At 41.0% G+C, this 12,755-nt stretch overlaps 1 protein-coding gene across 1 annotated transcript in view; it reads right to left on the bottom strand.

The window, feature by feature from the left end:
• Positions 1-9,026: 9,026 nt before the first annotated feature.
• Positions 9,027-12,755, bottom strand: part of LOC112943066 (neuropeptide-like protein C4orf48 homolog) — an 8,320-nt gene continuing 4,591 nt past the window's right edge. The window contains exon 4 of the mRNA XM_026034161.1: positions 9,027-10,657. Coding sequence (XP_025889946.1) covers positions 10,586-10,657 — 72 coding nt within the window. The 3' untranslated portion in view covers positions 9,027-10,585. The remainder of the gene's footprint in view (positions 10,658-12,755) is intronic.

Here is a 12,755-nt window from a genome sequence, read left to right as displayed (position 1 = left end):
AAAATTCAAACTCACGACATATCTGTTCAGTCCTCTGCTTTGTGATTCTCTTTGGGAAAAATGTTCCACTGTCTCCCACTTCCTGGTCGGGAACAGAAGAAATAATCTGCCAAAATTGTGAAAGTATCACTCTTTCCAGGCTGGGACAGAATTTAACACCGGCTTTCTTCAGCCATAGGGACCATCACCAGCAAAACTCTAGTTCTGCTTTTGCTTGCTTCTCTGTAGCCTCAGAATTACTCCTCATATATTTCCATCCTTATGCTTTTGAATGAGGTTAGTCTTAAAGTCGCCTCAGAGGACTCCAGGCCCTTGACTGTTTTCTGACGAAGTGGAATTGCCTTGTGTGGACAAGAGAGGACTCACAGAGGGTCACCCAGAGCACTGTAATGAATTGCTATGGGAATGGCACACTGAGCTATTATTTTTTAGCTCCAAAGTGCAAGGGGAACTGAGGTTCCCTTGTGTAAAGGGTCCAAATGAAGGTCTCAGTCAAAGGGTCTTTGGAAAGTGTGTCAGGGCACACATGTTCCTCAGAGAGGCTTCACTGATTCCAAGGGAAGCTGAGACTCATAATCCAAGCTCTGAAGTTGGATGGCTAAAGTTAAACAGGGTATGTTGGCCCATTTTACATTATCTATTTTTTCAGAGGCCCTCAGAGTCAGGATGTAATGGAATAACGTTGCAAAGTTTGGCTATACACTCATCTGGGGTGGTCACAAAGTGTAGCCTTCTTCTGCACAGATTTAAATAGCACCAAATGGAAATTCTGGAACAAAATCAAAATCTTACACTTCCACTAACCCTAGCATAGGTGTTCCTTGACCACAAACACTTCAGGGACCCCTGGGCCATATAACACTTGTTATACTTGAGCTTAAGGATGAGGATAGAAAGCAATTTCCTACAGATGCAATAACACTCTATAACATGGAAGTAGATGTTTAATACTTTTTCAAGGATATAGTCTTTTCTAAGAGTGAAATCTCTTTCATAATCACTTAGTCTTTCCAGTAAGTAGGTTGAACAAGGAGCAGAACACACAATAAATCCCAAATCCTTAATTCTAAAAGCAGCCCTGTTTTAGGAATTTAGGTCTCAATTCCCACAAGCATCAAGCACCAACTCCAGGTTATTTCATTTTTTTCATCATATTTTTAAATGTATAGGATATTCTCTCAGCATATCTGAGAATGGCTTAAGTCTTACTCATTGCGCATATGGGACTTCATGCTTTCACGGATCAAACTAGACTGCCAATGAGGAAAATCCAAGCTATGAAAAACAGTCCAAGAGGCTGATTGTGAGACAAATGCAAAGATACAAACCTCAGAACAATATCCTGCCTGGGGCTGAATATTCTAGTGACTAATAATGATGTTTTCAGACTTATTGACATCCCCATCCTTGCATGACAACAGCATGATGGGCTGCAAATTGTCTAGAACCCTCCTCAAAGCCCAGAGCTCTGAGCAATCTGCAGCTGGCCTAAAAAGCTGTAGGGAACCTGTGGTAGATCCAAAACTACCAGCAAGGAGAGCAGCTGCAGCTGTGCTCTTGTCTGGTCCCTAACAAGCCCAAAGGAGATAAGGAAAGGTGAGATCTCCGGGAGGAAAAGCAACCGCTGAAGTAAGCAGAGGTGTTACCAGTCTAACTGCAAAAAGTAAAAAAGTGGATCAGAACTGCAGATTTGAGAAAACTTGGAAGAAAGAGAAGTTAAATGTCTCTGAAATGTTCTACTCCAGGATGTCAAGACTTCAAGGATGCCTCTGTGTCAGAAAATGCTACTAAGCTTAAGATAGCATCCATTTTTAATTGCGCGATAGCAATATTAAACAATCAGACATTGCCCTTGCAGAGCTAGGCCACAATACGGGTTTTTGTCTCCAGGGTCATGGTTCTCCAGAAGCATGAAACAAGTCCCAAACACTTCTTAGTGACACAATTGTGTGGTCGCAGATGCAGCTCGAAGTTCACAGGGAACAGGAGTCAGGCCCCATGGATACCAGGTGTCACTTCCAGCATCAATTCCAGCAAAGGTTAAGAAGAGGCATGTGGCTTGCTGTGCTATTTTATTTACTATTGCAGACCCATGCCTGCAACTGACTAATTAATTAATATGACTAACTGTTATCAGTATCAGTTTACCTTGAATAATGGACAAAGTCCGGGAAATTTGTGGGAGTCTCCCTGAAGGCCATTGGAATTTCCCAAGGGTCTGTCTAGACTTTATTATTATTATTAATTATTATTATTATTATTATTTTCCTACAGAGAATCCTCAAAAAATCAGAACTATCTAGACATTTATCGGGATTAGTGTGGATATATAGGTATCTCCCTAAAAAAAACTCATTTAAAAACTCATTTTTTGATGTCTGAATGTCACAAGTGTTGTAAGTTACATTTTTGTAGTTAGAGAAAAATGTGCAAAATTAGTTAAAGTCACTAATATTGAAGACCTTAATTAAATATATATGCATAAAAGGAAGAGGAAGACAAGGATTCTAATTTTAGAACTCTATTATTATGGTCATGTGTATTATACATAGCTATTGTAAGCCCTTTATTGAACTTAAAAGAAAAAAACAAAGACAGAGCAATCTGGTAATATATTAATTGAATAAGAGAGTGGCAAGAGAATAGAGACACAACAGTCACAAAATGAGATGCAAATTGTGAGAAACATTAAGAGTAGTGAGAAAACATACTTTAAACACATGTAAAATAAGAGGAAAGCATGGTAAGAATTTGTCCTCTGTTCAGTATAAGGGGAAATAAATCACAATATTTACTGGAAAGAGTCACAGTGCTTAGTATCTCTTTTATATCTGTCATCACAAAAAAAAAAAGTCAACTACTGAGCAGGTGACTAGAGCAACCAATACAAGTGAAAACATTTTAGGTAGGAACAGCTAAGCAAAAATTTGCTCTGGGTGTATTTGCAGCAGCTGTATTTTCAAAAGGGGACATGATACTGGAAAATTGCAGGAAAAAAAAAAAAAAAGAGAATTCTACTTTTATTCCCTTGAAATATACAGGAAAAAATAATCCCACCAGAAGTTTGCAAGTGGTCAGAAGACGCTAAGACTAAGAAGAAGAGTGACAAAAAATAGGCATTTGTTGAAAACCAAGTCAAACAAGTTTAATCTCCTTCTATGACCTGTTAACAGGTCTTGGAGATAGGGAAAATGCACATTTAATTGACTTCAGGAATGTTTCTGATACTATGTCACATTCTGAGGTCAGCAAATGTCCAGGTAACTCTGCTGAAAGTTAGTAATGAGTCACTGCCCCTGTAGAGATATCTTACAGGCTTCTGCAGGGTCTCTGGGGTCACGGATTATTCAATATTTCATTAGCCCTGGATAATGAATAAGCAGAGGGGTTATTTACAGTGGCTGTAATGTCACCCTGGGACGTTAGAGGCAATGCTGAGGGATGGGACTAGAATTCTAAATCACACAAGACAAGCTGAAAAAATGGTCTAAAACCAGAATAAAATTTGACAAAGGGAAGAATTAGGCACTACACTTCATCAAGGATAATCAACTGTATATATGCAGAATACAGAACAGCAGTATAAGTAGCACTTCTGTAAGGAGCTGGAGCATCACAAGCTGAAATAAGGCTACAATATTGTGTGGTTGCCAAAAAAAGGCAATTATGCTAGGATGTGCACAAAGGAGTGCAGTGGCTTAGACTCTGTTCAGTGCAAGGTCTTACCTTGGTCACTGCAGTACGTGTGCTATGAACTGGGAGAGACCCCAACAACAGCAGAAATGATTGAGGGTTTAGAACTCAGGCTCTCCAAAAACAGTTGAAAGAACTGAAGTTATGTAACGTAAAGAAAAGAAGGGAATATGATTTTTTTTTCAAGGACATAAAGGGCTGTTGCATAGAAACTAGTTCTATGCATCTTTGGTGAATCAGACAAGAAGTAACAGGTTAAACTGCATCAGGAAAGCACCACCAAAGTCCTTGGAAAACTTCCATTTTTCCTTTTGCAGTTACCGGGGCAAAGGCAACTTCTTTTCTGGTCTAAACAGCATTTTTTGATGGGTCACTGAAAAAGGAAATCAGAGAAATTTAGCCACAGAACAGTTACCAGTGCTCACAGCTTGTAATTCTCATTTGAATAACTATTTTAGAGTCTTATAGATGAGTTGAGAGGTGACAGGCTCCTGCTCTATAGACCTTCTAGCACATAAACCAAAGAAACCACATTTTCTTTTCTGGCAATCTTCTCAGGCCCAGAGCAAGCCTGAAATTCAAACTGCTCTGTATTTACCTGGTTCTTCATGCCATGAGATAACAGTCACTTTTGTTTGATGGCTCCTTATCTTTGTTAAACGCTAAGGTAGAAAAAAATCTCCCTCGTGAAGTGACAAATTTGCTGTTGGCAGCGTTGCTTGACGCTGATGGAGAGGTTGCCTCCATCTTAGGGCTTCCTGGAAAACCCTTCAAGAATCCAACCACAAGCTGAATCCTGGTCAGCTTCTGAGGGTTCAAGGCACTCCAGTTGTCCCAAGGAGGTCCATGCAACACTTCCAGAAAGGCACGTGACCTAAAACAGGGAGCGTGATAGAAACTCAACACTGAGATCACCCTTCAGTGCAGAAACTATTCAATCCCAAGAGGCCTTTTACACCATACTGCAGGATGTGGGAAGGGATATGGGGTAAAAATCTTGCACAGTTTACCAAAAATCAACAATTGAAGCCAAGTATAACAAGTATCTTCAAACCCCTCCTAAAGGCTAGAACACTTTCTGATACACAGGAAAGGCTACTGTCAAGCAAGCTATGGTGGAATGAAGGGCAATTGCAATCTTCTGGTTCAAAGGAAAAAGTAAGAACTACTACGAAAATATCATGGCTTTCCTAGTTTGTATTTTAAGGACTTCAGCAGAACTAGCAACTGAGCGCTGTGCCAGATATAGGGTAAATTGGATAAGGTAAATTAGGCAAGGGCTCTGTATAGATTGTATACATACAGCCTCAACGCCATGGACAGTAAAGCTGAGCTATTTTCCCTGCCATTTGTCTTATTGCTACCAGTCTTGTCCCTGTCTAGAAAGATATAAGCAAGTAATTTTCCTTGCTTGAGAGCTGTGTGTAAAGTTCCCTTCTGTGCTCTGAGTGCATTTCATTTTCAGCAGGTATCTATTTTTTTAGCAGCTGGGGGGTTTGGCCCGTTGCTCTGTGGCTGCCAAAACCAGGGCAGCAGACGGTGCAGGCAGCTCTCCTCCAACGACAAGTATGTGCATATTGAAAGGGGAGGTGAGGAGATTCCACAGTGTTTAAGAAAAGCAGTTGATTCCTAGGACATGGTTCAGCCCTCCCTGGTTAAAACTCTGCATTTTACACCGTGTCTAAACCAGGTCTTGCCTTGAATGTGCCATATCCCAGCTGCTCAATGCATTTCAGCATCATTCAGCTCCCTCCTCGATGCAAGACTGAATTGTGCATGAGTTATATCCAGTGCTGTTGGCTGAAACCAGATACTTTTCACAGGCTGGATGCTTTTTTACAGTGCAGACCTCGTTGAGGAAGAACGCAAGAGCTGCTCAGACAAGAAACCATGTGTATCAAATTTACTGCATGGGGGATTTAAGGGCTGCTCCTTGACTGGGGAAGAGAAATAACCAACAATACCCAGAGGTTTTAAAGTCCAGTCAAAGCCTTGGCTCTACCCACGCACAAGGGAAAGAAACAGTCACTTAGGCCCTTCTCAGTTGGTCATAATTTTATGTTGTGGTTGATAGGTGAATGGATATAACCTTATTAAACCTGATACGGCTGCAAATTTGAAGGTCAGCGTGAATTTATGTAAAGGAATAAGCCAAGCTTCACCATGCTCTGTGCAGAAGCCACAAAAAATTACAAATTTTTGTTGGCATTATTTGCATAAATGAATGTTGGTTTGCTAAAAAAGCCCAAATTTGAAATAAAAATTCACCTTATGTTAGCAAAACCTTCCATTAATTCAGAATAGACACAGTCCTGTTACACAAAAAAGCTCCTGCACTTCCAGGTCATTTCTTAGAGCAGATCTCTAGATAAATAACCTTAATGTACATCATTAAAAATCCTTTGCACTTCAAGCTAAATGGAAACTATGTTTTGCCTCTAATTTATAGCTAACAATCAAAAAAAGATGCCAATTCCTGTAATGCAACCACCTATATCTCACAGTGCAAAAAGTCTATTGCATATTCACCACCCCAGTTACACCATTTCTTCATTTCTGCTAGTGATACCTACTGGTTATTGCATAAACAAATGTTCTACGGAGTTTAGGAATAAAATACAAGATTAAGTGTGAACATAAAGTTCTGAGCTCGGGGAGCCAAATGAAAATAGCATCAATGCTTAAAAAATCTAACAGCTATATGTAGCTCATATGTTTGCCAGAGCACAAATATTAAAGGGCAGCTTTCAATGAGCACACTCACAGCACTGAGATCCCCCCACTCAAAACCGAGAATTTTAGTACTTAGCTCCCTTGAATCCTTGTCCTACTTACCCTGTGGAATGGTCCAACTTGCATAACCAGTCAGCAGCCTTTCCAGTCGACTTGAACTCCCAAAGAGTCGTGAAGCTATATAAAGCATATAGAGCTTTCCGTGCTGCTCCATTTTCAGCACCTATTGACAAACAGAACTTAAATGCCCAGGGAAGTGCAGTATCATATCCTTTGTTTTAAACAACAAAAGGTGCTCAGGGCTAATGAAGACAAACTGAGGAATTCCGTAGGTTTTCAGCAAGGAGGTGGTTCAGAGCAGGAATCAAGGGATGGCAAAAATCTGATTCTGGAAAATACAGGATCAGGTTTTGGGAAACACTCCTTGGTATGGGGTACGGAGTATGGGGCACGGAGTATGGGGCATTTCAGAAGGATCTAGAGAGATCTCATTTGTCAAATCTACCTTAGACCCAGCCTCACAGTGAAGACCAAAGTAAATGCAGGATTATTATCATCAAACTGTTTCTCCTGTAGGTCTGCAGCCTTCACTGGCAGGAAAGACAAGCAAAGGCAGATCAACATAAGAAACAGAATATATGCAGATAATAGAATATATGTAGATATTTGTATTTTTTTTTCTCATGGCCTCCACCACCTAAACTGTTTTTCTCGTCTTTTGTTTTTAATTCAAGAACTAAGAGGCCACAAAAATATTGTTTCTGCCACTCCTCATCTCTACAAAGCTCAAGTCAGAAAAGCAAGCGGGAGTAAGAAGGTTAAGGAGGATCTCCACAGAGATCAAATTGAAAACCTGGATCCATTTCATATCTGTCTGTTGGGTAAAAACAAGTATTTTGTTTGAAACTAGAGCAACAGATAGGCATATTTTACATTAAATTTTATTTAATAAGTTCATAACAGCTGAAGGTGTGATGCCCAACATTCAGTGCTACTAATATGACAAGATCTTTGCCTCAATAGCTTTCAGTGCAGCCACAAAGCAAGAGACCACTACAAAACGCAGTAGAGGGAATAAACCAGGACAAGTTGTGCAGTAAAAGGCCACATGCCTCTTCTGGTGTCCCTGTTAAATACATACAAAAACAACACTGTGGACCTTTGGATGCTGAGAAAAGAAACACACTTTTGTAGGAGGCACCGTGGCAGAGATTTAAGGATGTCTGGATGAGAAAGTCGATCTGTTGTATATACTCTTCCTAGCCCTTGCACTTCCTCTATTCATATTAAAAATATATCAGGCTTGCAGAGGGCAGAGAAAATACCATATGTGAAGATGAAGAGGGACAAGAGGCAAAACAGTGCCAGGAAGCCTCAAAGACACAAGAACATACGGTTTTCCCAGCTCAGTACCAGGAGTACAACAACATACAGTCATCCTTGGACATTTCTGACATGCACAAGGGTGCTACAGAGCAGTGCACTGATGTAAGGTTTCATTACAGCACGGGATGATGAGGACACGATCAGCACATCCAGTGGCCAGACAGGCAACAGCTTGAGCATAAGCCAAGGGAGAAGCAGTGTCTGCAGTGAGAAGATTCACAGCTTGAACAGGCCATAGGTGAAGAGTCTCTTCATCCTATCTACTCTAAACTTGTCTCCACTGATGCACAGGGTTCTTGTTTGGGAGAGGACAGCAAACATTCATTCACCATCTCTGTGTTGTCACCTCTTTTTCAGACTGAAAACTCAGAGTCTTTGCACACTACTTTGGATTATCCTAGTTGCTTTTGTCTACAGTTTGTCTAGCTCTACTTTTCCTCTATAAAAAGTGTTGACTCTTGCCAGCGTCACGTTAAACCTGAGCATCCACAAGCAAAACTTCAGAAGTTTCTCTCTTTTGCTCAGAACAGATACTCTGGCTGCTGGTCTATAGTTTCCTGACATCCTGTCAATCCCTTTTAGAGTTTGTTCCTCATAAGCCATCTTCCACTCCCTGCTACATTGGTGTTTTTAAACAAGAGGTGACAGTTCTGCTAAAGAAAAATAGGTAAGGATGACTCTAAAGGAGCATAAAGCAAGTCCTAGTGGAAATTCCTGGTTCTGGTGGATCTTCTGTGGGCCAGAAAGAATGACAATTTTTCCCACATTTTCTCAAGAAAAAATTTTCACATTTTTTCCCATCATTTTCTCATTTTCACAAGAAAATGAGAGAAGCTATTTCTCATTTTGCATTTACTCCCCTCTTTGATCTCCATCCAGGCCTGCAGTTATTCCACAGAATTGTCAGGATGGAGGGCAGGAGTTTGCCAAGAAATCCCTGGGCGTGGAGAGAAGGTGACACCACACTGGAAGGGGGAATGGAAGGTGCAGTGGGAAGGACAGCCAAAGGAAGGCCTTGCTCCAAGGAGCCTACCGAGCCCTTGGTGGGTAGAGGAAGGGCTGCTCTGAGAGCGTGGCTGCGGCTGGGGCTTTGCACTTACTCTTGTTTTGCCCAGCAGTTAGATATGAGCGGTGCTGATGCTCCTGTGGGGTATGGAAAGACTGAGTGAAAAATACACACAGAGCATATGCTACAGGAGGGGAGTTAAAAAAGAAAATCAATCAATCAATGAAACAAACACACAAAAAGCAAAACCCAGGATTCCTTCTGCCATGCACATGAACTGTGCTGGCTTACTCTCCTGATCCCCTCCAGAAGGGCACGCTGGGCTTTTTCAGTGTGCAGAAATCGGCTTTCCAAATCCTTTTTAACTGTGGACAGATGCTCATTTTGGAAACCACTCAGCTAGTCGGTTAGTCTACTGTGTTCCCCTACTCGCCAGCTGTTTCTCAGCACACCTAGAGCTGCGCTGCCAGAGCAGTTCCCGTGACTCCTCTCCCACGCGCTTCCAGCAAATGTCACTTCCTGACATTTTAGTTGGGGAGGTGAGGCTGCAGACAGGCATCTTCTGCCAAAATCAGCTGAAGAGGTTTTCACCTTCAGATGTCCAGCTCCCTTCCATTCCCCAGGCCAATTAGATAGCACCCCGCAGCCTCACTGTTGAGGTGGTCTCATAAGGCTCTAAATAATGTCAAACTCACAAATATCAACTCAAACTGTTGAGGCTCAAACTCAGCCTCATTCAGACTTGTAGGTGAGCACAGTATCTCAGAACAGAATGATAGTGTTGGGGGAAAAATCAGCACAGCTCTTCATGCCTGAAACAGAAAAGCTGCTTCCAAGGGAATTACATGGACAGATTCAAAACTTCACACCTTAGGCCTTACAGTATCACAGAATGAACAATGTATGACTGACCTAACTGCTGTGCTTCATCTGAAACAAAGAAAACTCACATGAAGAAACTCCTTGGCAATACATGTAGTTCATGACCTTCTACATTGTGATCCCGAGTGGCTGCTGGTGGTAATGTCTTGGTACAGCTGGAACTGGCAATACGACTGCCTAGTCATGCTCTTATTTTCCTTTTCATATTTTCCTATTCAACCTATTTAACCTGCTAAGGTAGAAGTGTTTATAGACACAGCGGTTTTAAAGTGGACAATCCAGGAAGAGATGAAGACATGCAAGGTTTTACTTAAAAGGACGATACTTTTACCCAGGATAAAGGCCATTTGGTCCAAGTCCAGCACATGTTCCTCCTTGTGACACATACCTCATTACAGCTGACAGCACTGCAACATGTCTGAATGTGGTCACAGTTCACACAACAGGCAAAGAGGACGTTCATCATCCCTAACAAAGAGGCAAAACCGACAGAGACCACAAGTTCCTTTCTCAGTATAATTGGGTAAGTTGCCAGGATATATTGACACTACAGACAAAAATCAGCCACAAGCATCTCTGGAATGTGGCTGGCCATATCCTCTGGGTTACACTTGGCGACCTCTGATTTAAAATCAAAGTAAGTAGAGTTTTCCCCCATTCTGATACCAAGTAACAGATTTATTGAGCCTTTACTGGCAACACAGTGAAGGACTATTTAAAAGAACAAAAATCCAAACAAACAAACATATAAGACACAAACCCCCCAGTTTCCTCAGTACGCTGGGGCAAGCATGCTTGCAAAACGAACTCCATACAGCTGTATTTTATACAGCTGCTTTTTAAAAATGGCAGAATAGGTGACACTCCTTGGCTGGCCTCCAGGACTCAGTTTAGCAGATTTGCAGCTACACAATCACACAGATTTCTTTTCTCCACTTGAAGAAGAAGCGTTTCTGTCTATAAGAGGGAAGAACAAAAACAACGTCAAAACATGAACATGAATACTATAAAACTAATTAGCTCCCACAGAAAAGTTTGTTTTACTTTGTGTGCACACAGACCTAGCTTCTCCTGACTGTTTGGAGCACTTGTGGCTTCATGGTGAAGCACAGAGCTACCTGGCACCAACGTCAGCTCTTCATCCATCAAACAGTCATTTCAGTTTGTCTATCCTTCCCCGAGTGAAGGTCTATCTGGGAATCGGATAGACCCAAGAGAAGACTTCATCCTTACTGCTATGTAACACACTTGCTATGGGAAATTCACCATATTAACCTGCATTTTTCACACAAAAACAGCATTATCAAGACTGCCAACTCAAAATATCAGTGAAGTGCAGCCTTAATGCACCTGTCTCATGTTTGTCATGTGAAATGGCACAACCATGTGATCAAAGATAAAAGCTATGTTATCCACTGACACATATCAGCTAAAGGCACCTGGGAGTAGAGCCAGGCTAAAGCATCCTGTTCCACTTTCTTGGAACAGAAAGAGCAATTGTTTAGGTGTTTCTTCCAGATGCTAAATCATTAGATATGTGGCACCAGATTAAATTAGGCATCGCTTTTGATTATTTCAGCTACCCTGCAAGACTGGAAAGTTCTGATCAGACTTTGCTAATCATCTACAAGACACCCAACCACCACCTTCTAACTATCCCCTTGACATGAAGCTCAATGGTTTGAATAAGGAGGGCTGGCTGTGCACCAAGAGCTCTGAGCTAAGCTCAACCATGATGTTCTCTTACTGTATGAGTAAAATGCAGCCAGCCTGACAAGCAGTAAGTGATCCTCACATCAGAGAGGCTTACAAGCATGTCTAGCCTTGTAAAAGGAAGAGGATACAGCCCATGGCCCCCATAAAATGTTATGTAACCTATGCAGTTAGTTTGATTTCCAAATTAACTGTGAAAACTCTGAGTTCATGTAGTAAAAGTAAAGCCTCTCCTCGTACAGAACTGCAGGGTGAGATTGGCAGAAAAAAAAAAAAAAAAGGGGGAATTTCTTCTCTAAGCTTTTGGGAATCCATCCCCCTCCAACACAGTTAAGAGTTGCTTAGTCATCCTTTAAAAATCCTGACTGCAAACAAAAGAGGGTTTTTCAGGGAAATAAGTGTCTCCAGTGGGACTAGTAACAAAGGGCATTGTATTTTGGGGGATAGAAACATTTGCCGCACTAAGTAGCAAAACTGTCTAAAATAGACAAATGTAAAACATATATGTGGCCAAAAGCAATTGTCTTAAACTCCCAATTTGCATCAAATTGAACGACAACTAAATAACAAAACTAAGAACTTACACACTGTAGAAGGCAATTTCATGAGCCAAGCACTCCTCAACTATTAAACATTTCCATGACTTTTGAAGGTGCAGACAGAATTCCTAGCTTAATGACTGGAATAGGCCTGCCCTAGTTCAGAGGCACTTAAGGATCTCAATATGGATTCAATTATTTAAAGTAATCAAGATGTGATGGGTTTTGTGTTGCACAAATATATCATGGAGCCACATTTTCAGGCTTGCTGTCAAATTTACAACTGCAAAAATCAGTTCTAGGACACTCTTCTCAACTGCACCTTTTCCTTGATTTTTCTTTCTATTTACTTATTAAAAATAAAGATCCTCAAACATAGTTCCTACTTTTAGGGTTCAGGAATTCCATGCTCATTGCCACCTTTCTGCTTTGGACAACTGAATTTTGCAAAGCTTCCCTCCTGCTTTGCAAGCTAGAGATAAGACATAAAAGCCATTGCCGCAATCAGACAATCAGGGACCATTTTGGTAATTGAGGTTTCTTACACAACATTTAGAAACTGTAGCACAAAGTTCAAAAGTTTGTAACAGAAGAAAAGAAAATGTTCTAGAACGATGTTTCAGCAGCCTTAACATCCTGTTTTGCCTGCATACCATACTGAGCAGATGTATTCATTAGCCAGATTTCTTCATCATGAAGCAGCCCAGAAATTGACCTGCGTTTATTGAACAGATTTTGTTTAACTATAAATCTATTGCATACCAGTTTGCTTTGGTTTTTTTTTTTTTTTTTTTTTTTTTTTT

The sequence above is a fragment of the Nothoprocta perdicaria genome, unplaced genomic scaffold, assembly GCF_003342845.1.
Source record: "Nothoprocta perdicaria isolate Ctin4 unplaced genomic scaffold, notPer1 scaffold_14, whole genome shotgun sequence".
Classification (NCBI taxonomy): Eukaryota; Metazoa; Chordata; class Aves; order Tinamiformes; family Tinamidae; genus Nothoprocta; species Nothoprocta perdicaria.
This window is presented reverse-complemented; position numbering and strand designations above follow the sequence as displayed.